At 44.7% G+C, this 17,802-nt stretch overlaps 1 protein-coding gene across 5 annotated transcripts in view; it reads left to right on the top strand.

The window, feature by feature from the left end:
• CEPT1 (choline/ethanolamine phosphotransferase 1) overlaps positions 1 to 17,802 on the top strand; it is a 34,589-nt gene that overhangs the window by 1,154 nt on the left and 15,633 nt on the right. For 4 of the 5 annotated variants that reach the window (XM_065038351.1, XM_005505313.3, XM_065038349.1 and 1 more), the window contains exons 2-4: positions 1,434 to 1,835; positions 7,148 to 7,295; positions 8,237 to 8,378. In XM_065038351.1, coding sequence (XP_064894423.1) covers positions 1,440 to 1,835; positions 7,148 to 7,295; positions 8,237 to 8,378 — 686 coding nt within the window. In that variant the 5' untranslated portion in view covers positions 1,434 to 1,439. Of the gene's footprint in view, positions 1 to 1,433; positions 1,836 to 7,147; positions 7,296 to 8,236; positions 8,379 to 15,663; positions 15,749 to 17,802 lie in introns of all 5 variants that reach the window. The other variant, XM_065038352.1, reaches the window with a different exon arrangement.

Raw genomic sequence — 17,802 nt, 5'->3', positions numbered from 1 at the left:
GTCCTCCCTCCCCCCGCCCCTTCCCCGCTTCGAGTCTTTGCCAACGAGCAGCCGGGCCTGGGTGAAAGTTCTGTGCGAACTGGCCAGTGTGGGGTTGGTTGTTTTCGAGTTTTTGGTGGTTTTCTGCCCTCGGGGTGAGCGACCTTACGGGAGCGGGGAAAAGGTGATAGTTTTCTGCGTTGGAACTTATTTTTCTGGTCATTCGGGACAACACCCACAGGGACTTCCTAGGTGACTAAGTGTGGTTTCCTGATAAATGAATGAGTGCAGGTCTACCTGCTCCCAACCTGCTGAGTTCCTGCACAAGCAAAGCCCTGTTGGCTCGTCTCTCCTCCCGTCCCTCTGACAGTGTTTTCCGAGGCTGGCTTTTCACTGTTGGAAATTGCCTTAATTAAGCTGTGGAGCATGGAAATGAGATCACTTGTCCTTATGTCACTATCGACCTTTGATTTACCCAGCTTATCTTCCCTGACTAGTTGCTCATGGCTTTAGAGAGAGCTGTCATTGTCCCCTCTCTAGCTCTGTTCTGCTGGACTTCACAAATAGTTTTTGGTTTGGTTTTTTTTTTTTTTTTTTCCCCTTTTCTCTTTGGCTCTTATAGTTAAATGGCAAACTTTTCTTTTTAGTCTCCTTTCTCTACTGCTTTTCCTCTAGTTTGTGTGGAGAGTTACGTGTTTCTGGTCACCTGCCATTGAGGGAGGTGGAATGTTGTGAGGGTCCTTGTTCATGCTGGAAATGCTGTTCCTGCCCCTGAGTTTTCTTTTCACAGCTGCCTTGTGCTGTTGTCTTTGACCAGCTAAACCTCTCTAGCTGCTGCATGTTCCCGGCATATTTTAAAAGTTGAATTGACAATAAACTTTCACCAGAGCTAGGTGAAATTTAGAGAAGAGCTGCAGCAAAACTGAAATGAGGAACTGCGATTTAAAAAAAAAAAAATCAAAAATGAAAAACCAAACACACTTATAACTGCCTTTAGGTGGTTGCTCAGCTTCACTAAAGATGCAAAGCTTCCTCCAATCAGTTAAACTACCACTGCAAACGCAGAGAAATCTTTAGTGACATCAGTTGATAAGCTGAAGTGGTATCTGGCTCTTCCGTCCGGCTCTGCTGTGAGTGAGATTGGAGGAGACCGACTGTAACATAAGTCAGTGCTGCGGTGTACGGTGCTGCTGCTGCTGAAATTTAGGCTGCTGGCTGCAGGAGATTTGCTCCAGTAAGCGGCAAGGAAAGTAAACAAGTGCAACTTGCTATTTTATAACCGCATTGAGAACACTTGTTTCCTGTCTTTCCCTTGGTATTTCTCCGAATATCCTTTCTAAGGGAGAGCTCTTATAAAATCTTCTTGGTTTGCTGATGGTAAATAAAACTCGTGATGTCTTAGAACCTCCTTTGTGCTCTTCACCTTCAGTATGTCTCAACTCTTTATGTTGCAGGATCTTATGATTCTCCGTAACAGCTGCTACCTGCCAAATAAAAATTCGGAGGCCACCCAATCCATGAGTGGGCATCGAAACATCAAGCGGCGATGTGGGGACTCGCACCTGGAATCCCCCGCGGTCTGCGGTCACGGTCCCGCCGCTGGCTGCGTGTTAAGCAAACTGGTCCAGTTGCCAACGCCTCCCTTGTCAAAGCACCAGCTGAAACGGTTAGAAGAACACAAATACCAGAGTGCCGGCCGATCCCTGCTTGAACCCCTCATGCAGGGTTACTGGGAATGGTTAGTTGGAAGAGTTCCAGCCTGGATTGCCCCGAATCTGATCACCATAATTGGACTGTTAATAAATATATTTACAACTCTGCTATTAGTATATTACTGCCCAACAGCTACAGAACAGGTAAGTTATGGAACTCTGACAATCTCTACTTGTGGTTACTCTGATCTAGTAGCAGCTGGCACCATTTTCTGGTGGGTTCTTGTCTTTGTGGAGAACTGTTTCTCATTGAGCAGCCTGCAGTTTTCATATATTTAAGCTATTCTCTATAAATATTTGTGATGTGTGTGCACACAAAAAGAGCACGGATGGATTTTGGGATCAGCATGCTGCTTGCTGAGAGAAACAGCAGCTCCTTTGGCCAGTGTGGAAGGCCCTGCTGCATGAAAGCTGCAGCCTCACAAGACTTAAGTGTGTGGGCAGACAATGAAGAGATGGATTTGCAGCTGCCTTGCATGGTATAGGGAGTTTTTGCCTGTTTACATTCTCTGCTTGCAACTGGATTGGTCACCTTCCGCTTTCTGATCTAGTGTTACCACGTGCCAAGAAGCGCAAGGTGACTCGACTGGCAGCGAGCTGAGGCTGCCCCGTGAGCCCAGCTCGAGTTGCACCACAGCGAGGAACTCGAGCTCAGACGAGGGACTGAGCTCCAAAGTGGTGCAGCTTGGGAGATCAAGGCAGGCCGGTGTAACTAAACCCAGCTCATTAAAATAAAGGAACCTGTGTGGCAGTTGGTCAGATCTGGACTTTGGGTACAGCATGTGATGAGCTGTGGGAACACAGAATTGCCCTTGTGTGTTGCCCGAATCGTCAGTGCTATGAGAAGGCTGCATGAAAATCAGTAGCTTTATTCTTTGTTCTGAATGCACTAAAAGCTCCTGACATGGGTGAGTGCCATGAGGATGGAGCCAGGCTCTTCTCGGTGGCAAACAACAATAGGACAAGGGGTAATGGGTTCAAACTGGAACACAAGAGGTTCCACTTGAATATGAGAAGAAACTTGTTCGGGGTGAGGGTGTCAGAGCCTGGCCCAGGCTGCCCAGGGGGGTTGTGGAGTCTCCTTCTGTGCAGACATTCCAACCCGCCTGGACACCTTCCTGTGTAACCTCATCTGGGTGTTCCTGCTCCATGGGGGGATTGGACTAGATGATCTTTTGAGGTCCCTTCCAATCCCTGACATTCTGGGATTCTGTGATGTCCTCAGGAGAAATGTCTGAAATTCCTGTTTCAAGGATATAAAAATCTTTACAAAGCATTCCAAGACTTTTCTCTCTCACCAGGGTTACCTCACACGGCACTTGAAGACTCTTGGTTTTGTACATGGGAAAGGTTTTGTCGCTTGGGTGTTGAGTCTTAAAAGCTGCTTGCACCTGTATGCACTGAAAAAGGGAATTATTTGGTACAGACACTGTATTACATATCAAGTAGCTGGAGAATGTCTCCAGCTTTTAAAATACCTGAACTCCTTCGTAGCCAAGTCTCCCAGGTTTGGACAATGCTTTGTAGTCAAGTGGCATCAGGTTGTTTCCACCCAGGCTCTAAAACACTCCATGTAGGTTGGTACATGCAACGCTTTGTATCCCAGTTCCACATAGGTAGTAAAGGGATGTTTGCCTCTTCTAGAGATCTGTTGAAATAGTTTCACAATACCTTGTGGAATTCAGCAGGTGTAAGATAAAAAGTGAAGATGAAGTTTAAGCAGAGAGTACTCAGAGCAGCTCCTTCCTTTTTCACTGTGGAATTGTTTTGTGACTTTTGTTTAACTTGCCATTAATTCTGATCACAGAATTACGTGGGGGCCAAGTCTCTGGAGAGACTTCAGCCTGTCTCTATGTCATCAACTTAGCAGCTACACTGAACCAGAACATAATTTATAATTTAGAGTCCTGTTGTATTTTGGTTGCTAATTCAACTTGTGAAGTAAACCCTAAGCTACGCTCAGAGCATCAGGAAGTCGCAGCATTTGCTGTTGGCTGCTGTATTAAACCACCGTTCTGTGTTTAACGGTTTTAGGGTTGCTTTGTGCTAAGTGAATGAGCTTTTCTCACTTCAGCTGTAAAATAACTTTCTGCTGAGGCAGCTTTTGACCTGATCTGATTTGCCATATGGCACTGCAGCCCATGTGCCAGCACGGCGGGGAGGCTGTGGCGCGCTGCTTGAGCTGGGAGCTTGTGCTTTTAAGTGTCAAAAACTGTCTGGGAAAGAAAATGGGGAAGCACTATTGCTTTCAGAAGTAAATTGTCTTTTCCTTGTAGCTCTGTCTTAGTTCTGCTTTTCTTTTTCTTTTTTTTTTTTTTCCAAAAGTGACTTGTCTCTTCCTGTTAATGAACGGTGCAGCCGAGGGACTGTCACTGTCACAGCCTCACCGGTGGCCAAAAAGAAAATGAGACACCGGTATTTCTAGAGACTGCTTAGTTGAGGAGAGTCCAGCCAGCAAAGTGCTGAGCAATGGAGTGGGACCTGGATATTTTTAATAAATAAATACAAAGATCTGGATAAGAGAGGGAACTGTGAAATCTTATGCAGATGCAAATAATATCTAAGTGGGAACACCTACGCTCGTAATGAAAATAGCATATAAGAAAGAGTCAGCAACCTTTTTATCTTTTAAAGTTTATAGAGGGAAGATTGCATGATGCTAAAAGGTAACTTAAACCTTGCGTGTGAAATCCATCCGTAAGAAATAGAAATATCATAATGGGATGGAATTCTGTAGCGTCTAAACCTTGTCTAAATGCAATTCTCTGCTTCTGGGCAACACATTTCTCCCCTACCTCTCTTTTCACAGACTCACAGAATCCCAGAACGTTAGGGATTGGAAGGGACCTGGAAAGCTCATGCAGTGCAATCCCCCCATGGAGCAGGAACACCCAGATGAGGTTACACAGGAAGGTGTCCAGGCAGGTTTGAACGTCTGCAGAGAAGGAGACTCCACAGCCTCCCTGGGCAGCCTGGGCCAGTGTTCTGTCACCCTTACTGAGAAGAAGTTTCTTCTCAAATTTAAGGGGAACCTCTTGTGTTCCAGTTTGAACCCATTACCCCTTGTCCTATCACTGGTTGTCACTGAGAAGAGCCTGGCTCCATCCTCCTGATGCTCACCCTTTATATATCTGTAAACATTGAGGTCACCCCTCAGTCTCCTCTTGTCCAGCTCCAGAGCCCCAGCTCCCTCAGCCTTTCCTCACACGGGAGATGCTCCACTCCCTTCAGCATCTTGGTGGCTGTGCTGGACTCTCTCCAGCAGTTCCCTGTCCTGCTGGAACTGAGGCGCCACAACTGGACACAATATTCCAGGTGTGGTCTCCCCAGGGCAGAGCAGAGGGGCAGGAGAACCTCTCTGACCTACTGACCACCCCCTTCTAATCCACCCCAGGTACCATTGGCCTTCCTGGCCACAAGGGCCCGGTGCTGGCTCATGCTCATCCTGCTGTCCCCAGGTCCCTTTCCCCTACACTGCTCTCTAATAGGTCATTCCCCAACTTATACTGGAACCTGGGGTTGTTCCTACTCAGATACAAGACTCTGCACTTGCCCATGTTATATTTCATTAAATTTTTCCCTGCCCAGCTCTCCAGCCTGTCCAGGTCTCTGATGGCAGCACAGCTTCCAGTGTCACCACTCCTCCCAGCTTGGTGTCATCAGCAATCTTGCTGACAGTCACTCTATTCCCTTGTCCAAATAATTGAGGAATATATTGAATAATACAGGCCCCAGTACTGACCCCTGAGGCACTGCACTGGATACAGGCCTCATCTGGACTCTGACCCATTGACCACGACTCTCTGGCTTCTTCCCTTCAGCCAGTTTGCAGTCCACGTCACTACCCGCTCATCCAGACCGCACTCCCTCAGTTCAGCTGTGAGGATGCTGTGGGAGACTGTGTCAATGCCTTACTCAAGTCAAAGCAGACCGCGTCCACCGCTCTGCCATCATCCATCCATCTTGTTATGTCCTCATAAAAGTCAATGAGGTTGGTCAAGCACGACTTCCCCTTGGTGAAGCCATGTTGACTGCCCCTAATGACCCTCTTATCCCTGATATGCTTGAGATGGCGCCAAGGAGAAGTCGTTCCATCAGTTTCCCAGGGATGGAGGTGAGGCTGACCAGTCTAGAGTTACCCAGGTCCTCCTTCTTGCCCTTTTTGAAGACTGGAGTGACATTTGCTTTCCTCCAGTCCTCAGGCACCTCTCCCATTTCCCAAGACTTGGCAAAGATGATGGAATGTGGTCCAGCAATGACCTCAGCCAGCTCCCTCAGCATCTGCAGGTGCATCCCATCCGGACCCATGGATTGATGGATGTCCAGATTGCCTAACTGCTCCCTAACCCAGTCCTCATCAACCCAGGCAAACTCCTCCATTGTCCTGCCTTCCTCTGGGGCCTCAGCGGTACGGGGATCCCCAGGACAGCCTCCGGCAGAGTAGGCAGAGACAAAGAAGGCATTCAGTAACTCTGCCTTCTCTCTATCTTCTGTCACCGGGGCACCCACCTCATTCATCAGTGGGCCTACATTGCCTTTTTGGGCTGGTTTGTGTAGCTGTGTTGCTAAAACCAGAGCACGGTGCCAGCTCTTGAGGCAGGATGAACTGTTTTAGCCAAACACAGTAGCAGGAACAATGCAGGTGGTAGAAAGAATGTATTGATGTGCCACAAATGAGTCATGGTTGTGTAGACCAAAAGCAGCTAGACTCCAGAGCTTTTCAAGAGCCAAGTCAGCTTGATTAAGCTGCTTTGCTCTATTTCGTATTTACTGGCATGGTCTGTAAAATAAATGCTCACTTTCTATAGTGTGTCAAATGCAAAGACTGCAAAATATCCAATAATATCAGTTTTTATGGCTGTGTAAACTGAGACAGACTAATGGCAACCCTCTGGCTTTTGTGGTCATAGTGGTTTAAGCTTCAAATACTGAAAAAGGCTTGAATTGTAGTCCTTGATCTACCAGAGAATTTGGTATAATTTTTATTTCTGTGGAAATAAAAATTGCTATCCAGGATGTGAATATTAAGGGTAATTAACACAGATTTGGCAAAGCTGCTGATAGTTGATAATAGAAAAAATGGTTGTTGTTGGAGGTGCTGTACAGCAGAGCTCTACACATCTTAGAAAATGTAGAAGTTAAACCGGAGATCTCAAAGTTTGAACACTTTGCAGTGCTGTAGTTCTCAAATGCCGCTGCAGGCTGGTGATAGCCTGTACTTGGCAGAGTTGGAGTATGTGACACCTTGCTGAGGCCTCGTGAAGATGAGCGTAGCGTTTGACACCATTGCATGTTTTAGGGGCTAAGAAGGTTTTTGAGTTTCTAAATCACGCGCACAACTTACGTATAATACTGCTGGGAAGAGAAGCAAGATGAACTTCATTGTGCGTGCTGTACAAGAGTGTGAGATAGTTCAACTTCAGGCTTTTTTACTGTCATTGACTTTTCTTTCTTAGGCACCTCCGTGGGCATACATTGCTTGTGCATGTGGCCTTTTCATCTACCAGTCCCTGGATGCTATAGATGGGAAACAAGCAAGAAGGACGAATAGCAGTACTCCGTTGGGAGAACTTTTTGATCATGGCTGCGATTCGCTTTCCACAGGTATTGTCATTTTTAATTGGAGTATGAAGATTAAACGGTGGTTTTGGGGATTGGATCTGGAATACAGAAGAATTCTTCTTTACTGAAGAAGAAGGCAACTGAAATCGTTGAATGTGTAGCTTTTCAGTCAGCCTTTCTGTAGACAGTGCTCTTGATCAATTGTATGTTTTCATATGTATCACACTGAAAAAGAAAATTAAGTGTGTGACTAATTTAATCAGAGTCAGCAGTCTTCTGTGTATGCTTTATCAGAGTCCTGGTTCTAAAAACAAATCGCGTAAGAAGCTGTCAATTCTCTTCTCTATTATTTTAGATTGAATCTATATAAAGCGATTGCAAGGCGGGTATGAAGCCTAAAGAATGGGACAGTAGAAGTCTTGAGTTTAAGATTAGAATGAGCAAGATGAGTTCCTAGGTATGTAGAATTCATTGAGCCAGCCTAAAACTTAACCCCGTTGCAAAGGAATGATCAGATGGTTTTGGTTACTTAAATTCTAAAGGTCTTAAGGAAAGCATAGATACATTATGAATCTTCAGTGACAGGCCTTGGATTTTCTTAATGGCGTAATAAAAATTCAGATAATAGGAAAAAATATGTCCAGCAATTCTTGGATATATGAGAAAACCCCCAAACTGTGGCTGCAGGTTCCAATTGTATAAATCACTTAAGTCCCTTGATGCCTAATCTCATTAAGCTCAATAAAAATGTAGGAGACTAAGAAACCCTCAATATTGAGGACTTCTGATAACTGATACGAATTTAAATATATAATTTTACAGTCTGTACTTTTAAAATGGAAGTGTTAATCTCTTAGAAATAAACCACATCAGGGTACATTCGCACTGTCTCTTTGGTGTCGTTTATAGGTTGGTTTCTGGTAAGGATCTTTACGCACATATACACTTGATCTTTTTACTATGTGCCTGATTTTCTCCTGCAGTCTTTGTGGTTTTGGGAACTTGTGTTGCTGTGCAGCTGGGAACGAACCCTGACTGGATGTTCTTTTGTTGTTTTGCTGGAACGTTCATGTTTTACTGCGCGCATTGGCAGACGTACGTCTCTGGAACGTTGCGCTTTGGCATGTAAGTACCTTGGCTGAAAATAGAACTGAAAGTTAGGCTGCTTTCCTGTCTAGCTGCACTTTACGTGATTGTAGTTCAGATCCTTAGAGCAGTAATGAGTTGTTTATTGTCATACATGCACATTAAAATCTTGTGATGGCTATTCCGTGTTGGATCCGCAATTAATACTGAATGTTACTTAGCTTGTTTTAGAAGTGATATAATGTGCTTTTGTCATATTGGTTCATTGGGAGCTTCTGTTGTGACTTCCCTTATTTATTTAGGTTTAAAGTACCTGGTGTTTCATTCCCCCAATGTTATGTTTTTGTCAGTTGGTGGCAGTCTGGCTATAGTATTCAGTTAACTATGTCTTGATATTGCTTGACTTGGGATGATGTATCTTCACTATTAACCATAACTCTTAAAATACAGTGTTTTAATTGATGATGTGCCTACAGCTTAAAGTTCTGATTCCCTTTTAGTTAGTATAGACTGTGGTTTTGCCAATAATGGCACCAAAATTGCGATGCTAAGACAATCAGTGGCTAAATTGCCATTTACTGAATGTTACAGAGCCCTGATAACCCCAAGGAACACAAAAAATCAACCTTGGCATGTGTTTGACTTTGCAGATGCAAGTGTCAAAACCATTCAATTTGCCTTTTTGCTGCAGACAAATGTGTAATTACTCCTGGTATTAACTGTAACTTTTGCTTTTTGTTCTTGTGAGGAGTCTTTGTATTTTGCGGACAGCATTTTGTAGCTGATACGGTTGTTCTGCATGGCCTTCTGTTATGAAAATTTGATGATCCATCAATGTGAAGCTAATTTAGAGGAGGCAATAAGCACGCAGATACGTGTGTATCATTATTTTAGATAACGGACAGCACTGTGTAGTAAACACATTTGTTTCTTCATTCGCCTCGTGTCATAAGGTTAACAGACTGCCAGAAGCTGACGTTCATTTCTATGGCAAAAACTGAGATTATTTATCCAGCTAATTGATTCTCACTGTTTGCTACTAGTTTTCTGCAGCTTTCATCTCACCAATCATAAAACTGAAAAAAAAGTCTATATTTTATCTATCCTTTCAGATTCCCTGGAGTGCACAGGCTTAGCTATTCTTACTGTGGAATAAGTGGAACTGGAGACAGTTGTTGGAAGGAGCCAAAAAGGTCTTAGTGTACAGGAGCTTTTTCCTGTCTGTGTGTCCCACGTAGGAACTCTGTCAAAAATACACTGTGAATGGTAGTGATGTCTTAGGAAATGTGACAGCATTTCTAGCTTGCCTTCCATTCCAAGGAAGCAGCAAAGAGCACACGGTTATCACTTATTGTATTTCTGTGATGAGATTATGTCCAAGAACTTGTATTTCATTACAGAGATCAACTCAATAAGCAAATTGGAAAGAGCTCAGAGAAAAGCAGCCGACTGCTAAAGGGAAAGATTAATATTTTAAGCCTTACTCACAGCTCAAACTTAAATGTATAATCAATTTGGCTTGCTGGAAAAGTCCATTGTCTTAAAAAATATATATAAATTGCTAAATCAAATTAAGTGTGTGCTGCTTGTGGAGTAGAATGTCTGATTCGTCTCCGCTGTCGCTGTACCAGCCGTGACAATTCACTGACCTGTGCAGAAGGCACTTTGTGTCAGTCTGGCTGCAGAGCAGGAGTGTTCGCCCCGAGGGAGAAGGAAACAGCATCGCTTCCGCTAAATTCCTGCGGAATGTTGCAGGTGGAGTAGGAAAACTAGGAGTTTAATTGTGCCCAATTACTGAATCAATCAACTGCGCTGGTGCTCTTTCTGCCCACTGACAGCTGTGGGGAGCTGCCCTGCGCTGCTCCAGGAATAATCAGTTGAGGTGGTAAAGTCCTGTGATCTGTCTGCATCTTTAACTGATCATTTTAATTAGATCTTGGCAGCTGATGTGGACTTTAACCAGCTCAAGTTGATTATTGAAAAGAGCTCAAAAAAAATAGCTAGAGGTCAGTATTGCTTAAAAATTCCCAGGGAGGAAGCAGGAAGTGTCTCAAAACAAGTTGGGCTGGTTAGAGTAAAAGTCACTATAGTAACATCAACAGTGCAGAGACAGCAGGGAACAGCGTGAATAGAGCTGCAGGCACAAGTTTTGTTTAAAAACAAACACCCGATCTGAGAATGGGCTCATGAAAGTGCAGGAATATACAGAAGAAACTAAAAGGTGGTTCTGAATTGCAGGAAAAATTTGATATTGAAGCAGTCCAAATAATTACTTTGTTCTCCCGTTTTACAGCCCAGTAACTGGTTTATCTGGATTGTGGACTTGCTGGGCTGCAGTATAGAATGAGCTTTGTTTCAGGCTTAGTCTTGTCTGGGTGCAGCCGTGCCCTAACTGGGGCATCTCAGGTTTGGAAAAAGTGAGTTTTCTTCTGCATATCACAAAAATCAGCCTGGCCAGCCCCAACAGGCTTCCACATGTCTGTGAGGAAGCAGATCTGGTATTTTAGGAACATGGTGCAGAAACCAGAGCATTGGGGAATGTGGCGCACAAACCCTGAAGGGAATCTTCCTGCCTTTACCTGGAGCCCAATTGGAATTACTCGCTCCGACTCTTCCAAATCCAGACTTATTCCACTTGGATTCAATCCTGCGCCTGCTCAGGGTTTTGCCTTCAGGAAGGATTTGGGGAGACAGCTGTGTTTCTGCAGGTTCGGTGCTGTATTCAGCCTCACAAGCTCAGTGCACAGACCATCTCAAGTCCAGGGTAGTTCGAAGTGAAGCTGTTGGTGTCTGTCAGGTCTGAGCTGGGTTCTGCACTGCAATTTGAGTGTCTTCTTTAAGAGACAGGACACAGCACTGCACAGGTAACGACCTTGTGTGCTTGGCCATGCCAGACTGGGGGGAAAAGTGTTAAATCATATTTTAAAAATCCAGTGGGCATGTAACAGGGGTCTACCCAGAGACATGGGAGTACTGCACCATGGTCTCCAGCATTTCTCCTTTGAGTTATTGCATTATCTGGTTTATTCCAGCCTTTCCTAATTGAAGTTCAGGAAGTTTGCAATAGTAGATATTATAGCAGGGTGTGTATATATAGAATGATAAAATATTTTGAGTGGGAAGGGACCTTCCCAGCTCCCCCAGTGCCCCCCCTGCCATGAGCAGGGACATCTTCACCAGCTCAGGTTGCTCAGAGCCCCGTCCAGCCTGGCCTGGGATGTCTCCAGGGGTGGTTCATCTACCACCTCTCTGGGTACCTGGGCCAGGCTCTCACCACCCTCAGGGCCAACAATTTCTTCCTCATGTCTGGCCTGAATCTTCCTCCTTTAGTTTAAAACCATCATCCCTTATCCTATCACAACAGCCCCTGCTAAAAAGTCTGTCCCCATCTTTTTTATTGGCCCCTTTTTAGTACAGAAAGGCCACAATAAGGTCTCCCTGGTGCCTTCTCCAGGCTGAATATATGTGTTTGTGTAAGTATATATACACACAAGGAGATGGAAATTAGCTTCTAAGGACCCTTCATAAAGTCATAGCAGTAAACACTGTGAGGAGGGATCAGTTTTTACCGGCTTTCATAGAACTGAGAAGTTAAAAATGTTACTTCACTGTTTGAATAACAGTCCCTAGAGAAAGCAAAAGAATTCAGGCTGTCTTAACAAAACAGCCATTATTGAGGAATGCTGGAGAATTTGGGGGAACATTCTTGTTCGGTGACACTGTAGCAGTTGTACATGTGCAAGAGCCCACTTGACAGTGGGTTGGCTTAGGAAGAGAAGAAGGTTAATTTGGTTAATCACCCGAGCCCTCTTGCCAGTTCTACCCTTGACATATAAAGGAGAGGTTAGTAAATGACGCTGTATTTCAGAAAGCAGCTAAATGAAGTTTTCTCCTTGAGCGGAAAAGGAGTTAGTGTGCTGTCTTAGGTCGACAATTCACACCCAATATCAGTCTAGAGGTGGAAGCCTTCCAAGTCAAAGTTTAGCACGTGGAATTCTTGCTCTTGGGAACAGCTTCAGGATCTCAGGACTGTAGTAGGAGATAAGGCAGTAATCTCTGTGATGACACGGCTTAGAAATTTCCATTTTATGATTTTTTTCCCCAATACTTAAAGAACTTTAACACCTCGGGTGTTTGCAGAGGAAAGTTTGAAGCTCAGTAGAATCTCTCTTGATGTCAGGGGGGAATTAGTTTCTCAGCACTTGCAAGGCGCGTGTGTTGAGGGATTGTCATAGATGTTAAGTTTGCTCCTTTCAAGCTGCCTCCTCCTGCGGACTTCAGTACTCATTGCCTTCTGTCAGCATTTCTGTAGCTTGGTGTGTGTCATATAAATACGTCTAAGTGCCTTGCTACAGCATTACTATGTACAGGTGAAATTGCTGAGGGCTGTCAGTGATGAGGGGTTTTTTTCCACATCATGATCCTCCTCCTGTCCCTCTCAAGTCCCTTGACAGTGTTTAAAACCAAGAACCAAGTGCTCACATGCAGAGATGCTGCTGATTTTTCTGCCTTTACCATTGAAAAGCGTTCTTGCTGCTCTATGAAACTGAGCTTCAACATAATAGCCACATGCTATTATGTTAGTATTCCTTGTTATTTGACATGTACAACTTCTAATATACGTTAGTGAGCAGCAGAAGGCAAAAAATTACGTATTGTCTTCAGTGTATTAACACAAGCAAAGGAGAAAAGCTTCTAATTTTTAATATTGCTTTTACCTCAACATGAATTTCCTGTAGCTGCAAACAGTTTGAATTCATGTGCTTGTTTCTTTCTCCTGTACAGTTTGCTTTATTCATGCTGTTTATATTTAATCAGAGTGAAAACGCTGGGTTGGAATGAGTTAAGACTAAAATCCATTATAACCTTTAAGCATTTAGATTTCTAGCATGTGACTTTTACTCTTTTTTTTCCCGTCTCTCGTGTTGTGATGATGAACGTTCCTTTCTTGCTGCAGCAGTTCCCTTAAGAAAACAATCCTTTGTCTCTTGCTTGGATTCGTAGTTTGTTGCCCAGCCTGAGTAATCCTGCTTGCATGCTCGCTAGATACGGATAAACCAGATGGAAGAACCACCATTTCTCAGAGCAGAGCGCTGCTGTGCGGGGTGTTCAATAGTAGAGTTTCTCAGCATCATCACTTCTGTTTGCTGATGAGGCAGGAGCGTTTTCCTTGTCTGTGTTTTGCTGCATTGGGCTGTTGGAAGGAACTCTGTGTGGTGGGGAGGAGGAGGATGGTACATAAACACCCCCAGTATTTTCACACAGTATTCAAAAGCTGCATGAGATCCGCTGTATCAATAGTGATTGACTTGATTTCAGAGCAGTCTCCGGTATAAATATGTTTCCTGTTCTTGTTGGTGTTTTCTTTTTCACTTTGAATTCAATCCTTTTAGTTCACTCATCTGGACAAGGAAAGAACCGACTACAGCTGTCTCTGAACTCTGAGACTCAATTCCTTTTAAAGTCTAACAGCTTGTTTAATCAAACACAACCTTTCAAGTATTGCTGATGGAATATGCTCAATAAATTAGCACTGACAAGAGTATATTCTGGATGCATGACTAATCAGTTTGTGTTAATTGGTTGAAGACTCTTCCCAGCTTGACAGGGAGAGCCCAGCAGAGCAGGCAGAATATGGAGTAAGACATATCACCCCCAAGAGCCGAGCAGAGTGAAGCACATGCCAAGGTTGAAGGACCTTTTAAAGCTTTCCTGGTTAATGCTTAAAAACACGAATCCATGTTTGAGTTACAAATATCACTTAAAATAACATCGGCAAAATAAAAAGCAAGAAAAAGGAAAAGAAACTGCAGCTGTCCAAAAGTACCCGTTAGCTGTGTTTGCACACGGGACTTTCTCTTCCTGTATTGCCTAAAATAGCAAATGTCACCTTTTCTAATTACTTACCTGTGATGCGCTGTGATAATTAAACTGAGACTGTTGATTAGACTGAGATTCACTGTGCCCTCTCACCAGGCGTGGGACTGCGCAGCAATACTGTATTTCTGTCAGTGCCACCATGAGCTTTGGGTTTCTGATGTACCTTTTTAATCAATTGGCACGTTACTGGCCGGCACCCTGCAGGCTTCTGTTCCAGGCATGTGTGATAAGCACTGCTATAAACAGGGTCTCTGTTATGGCTGAATCTGTTATTGCTGAAATATATATATATATATTTATTTTTTTTCTTTTTAACTAGATGGTTTGATGTAATTTTACTTTGGTCACATTTTAAAATATTTTAGTTAGCTGTAAAGCTACATTTTGCCATCAGAAGTGCGTGTGGTAGTTGTGGCTCTGGCCACAGCATCTTTTTTTCATCCCTGTTAGGAATGAGAAACAAATACACACAGAGCAGAGCTCGGTTGCCACTGAATGGGGGTCCAGAGCTCACTTGGATTATTTCAGCATTATTTGCCAAGGAGCTGCGTGAACAGGAGGTGAAACTCACAGCTTCCCCTTAGAAGTGGCAAACTGAAGGTGCAATCTGAGCTTTTGCTCTACAAAAAATACAAAGAATTCACATATTCAGTGTCATTCGGAGATACGAGTAGGGAGATGAGAGGTTCTGGATTGGGTTTGATTGTGATTTTGTGAATTTTATTTGCTGTGACTCGGAGCAAAGAACTTAATTTTGTTTCCTCGTGCACACACCCATACAGAATCACAGAATGGACTGGGTTGGAAAAGACCTCAGAGATCATCCAGTCCAACCCTTGGTCCAACTCCAGTCCGTTTACTAGATCATGGCACTAAGTGCCATGTCCAATCTCAGTTTAAAAACCTCCAGGGCCGGTGAGTCCAGCACCTCCCTGGGCAGCCATTCCAGTGCCTGACCACTCTCTCTGCAAAGAATTGCTTTCTAATCTCAGCCTAAACTTCCCCTGGCAGAGTTGAAGCCCATGGCCCCTTGTCCTATTGCTGACTGCCTGGGAGAAGAGACCAATCCCACCTGGCTAGAACTGCCCTTCAGGTAGTTCTAGAGAGTGCTGAGCTCAGCTCTAAGCCTCCTCTTCTCCAGACTAAACAAGCCCAGCTCCCTCAGCCTCTCCCCATAGGTTTTGTTTTGAAGTGGTCCTGTAAATTGTAGAAGCTGTGAATGGATTTTTGAATGCGTAAAATACTATGTGGGTTACAATATTTTTGTTAATTCATTAATACTCTCATTAATCCCCTTCCTCTGAGCTACCCCTTTAAACTACCTCAGTACCACGCAGTAGTTGTCTGGATTTGGTTGTTTACACTGCCACTGAAGATCCATTTCAATGGTTCCACCAAAGTGCCCAGGAAAATGTTGTGAACTGTTTCTTTCCCTCGCGCGTAGATTTGATGTTACGGAGTCTGTGCTCTGTACGGTAGCGATGCAGCTCCTCACGGGAACTCTGGGGCCCTGGTTCTGGAACTACACGGTAAAACCAACGTTAACACTGCTGCCAATGGCACGGGCTGAGCAGAGACAGCACCTTTGTCATGCACATAATACTCCATATATGAAAAACATCTTCCGAATAATATTTCACAAGTGCTTTAATACAAAATCTGATCTAAGTGGAAATAAGTATTGAAAAGTATATTTTATACCATATTTTACTTGAATACCATATTTTACTTGAAAGCAAAAACCTGCCCATTAAACAGAGGGGCAAAAAAATATGCTTATAAACACTTCTTTTTATTTTGTCGTAGTTTTGGCTTCACCTAAAAGCCAAGCGGGGTTGTGGAAGCAGCTCTGGAAGTGCAGCTGGAGAATGATTTTGTTGGAACTGCTTTGGCAAGTTGTAGAAATCTTTGGTGCTGTTTAATTATCTTTCCACCAGAAAAAAGAATTGCTTGGCTAGTTCAGGGAACTGGACACAGTGCAATAGTTTTAAGTCACCGGTTATGGGGTAAAAATGCCTGGTTTGAGTTCCATCTGTGTAGTCTCGTCGCTGAACTCTGCTTGTTTCTTCATCTTTAAGTAACTTCATTTCCTGGTTGTCTTTATTTTCAAAATGCTTTTCCTTCTGTCTGTGCTAAATATATCCGTCTTTATTCTGCTTTATATTTCTTTAGAAAGGACTTTCTCTTCCTTATGTCAGATCTTTTAATAGAGTGTGTACAGATGGGGTTTTTTCCCCCCCTCCATAACTCGATATCATTAAAAGTAAGTTGTGTTCCTTGATATTTCTTATAGTTGCTGGATTATTAACCAGGGGTTTCCCTTGACATATTTGAGGATATAAGGACAGCTTTCTGATTGCCTCCTGAAAACTGCATCAGATTTTACATAAAACTGACTTCTATTTGTTGTTCACATAGCTCTTGTCAAACTCGCATTGATACGTGGGGATATCTGGAGCAGCTGCACGACCCCGGCGGGGGGCGCCTTGGGGGGCACGGCCATGGCGGTGGGAGCGGGAGCACCGGGGGGGTCAGAGATCAGGGGGACGCGGGGCAGCCGGTGCAGGCGGCTCCCGCCATCCCACCGCCCACCTGGGCAACGACTCCGCCCCCCGGGGCAACGACTCCGCCCCCGGGGCAACGACTCCGCCCCCGGGGCAACGACTCCGCCCCCGGGGCAACGACTCCGCCCCCGAGGTTTCGGCTCCGCCCCCGGGGCCTCAGCTCCGCCCCCCGAGGGATGCTCTCATCTTGCAGCCGGTAGAAACAGTCCCTGAACACTAACCAACTCTCTTGGGCCCCTTTACCTTCAAGCCTATGGGATTTCCCCCAGCATTTGCCTGAAAAGGCCAAAGTTTGCCCTGCTGAAATCCAGGGTTGCAATTCTGCTTGCTATCCTGCTCCTGCCACAGGAGATCCTGAACTCCACCATCTCGTGGTCGCTGCAACCAAGGCAGCCCTCAACCTTTACCGCTTCAACCAGCCCCTCCTTGTCAGTGAGGATGAGGTCCAGCAGTGCACCTCTCCTAGTCGGCTCCTCCACCCTTTGCATCACAAAGTTCTCGTCGAGGCTCTGGAGGAACCTCCTGGACTGTGGCTGCCGGCCGAGTCGTCCTTCCAGCAAACATCAGGGAAGTTAAAATCCCCACCACAACCGGGGCCTGTGACTGTGAGGCTGCTCTCAGCTGTCTGCAGAGGCCTCATCAACTTCCTCACCCTGATCTGGTGGCTTAGAATAGACACCCACAATAGTATCACCCTTGCCAGCCTGCCCCTTAACTTTCACCCACAGACTCTCAACTCGCTCCTCATCCGTGCCTGGACAATAGTCAATACATTGTAGTTGTTCTCTCACATAAAGAGCAACTCCACCACCACAGCTGGCTGGCCTGTCTTTCCTGAAAAGGACACAGCCATCCATGCCCACATCCCAGCCATGTGTGCTGTCCCACCATGTCTCCGGAATTGCCACTAGGTCATAATAGATTAAAGTGTTTTGAAATGCGTGCAGTGCGATCCATTGCAGTCTCACTGCAAATATACAAGAAAATGCCGCTTGCAGCTCTGCTGGCTTGTGGGTTTG

The sequence above is a fragment of the Columba livia genome, chromosome 22 (assembly GCF_036013475.1).
Source record: "Columba livia isolate bColLiv1 breed racing homer chromosome 22, bColLiv1.pat.W.v2, whole genome shotgun sequence".
NCBI classification, from domain to species: domain Eukaryota; kingdom Metazoa; phylum Chordata; class Aves; order Columbiformes; family Columbidae; genus Columba; species Columba livia.
Note: the sequence above shows the minus strand (reverse complement) of the source record. Positions and strands in the feature narration are given on the sequence as shown.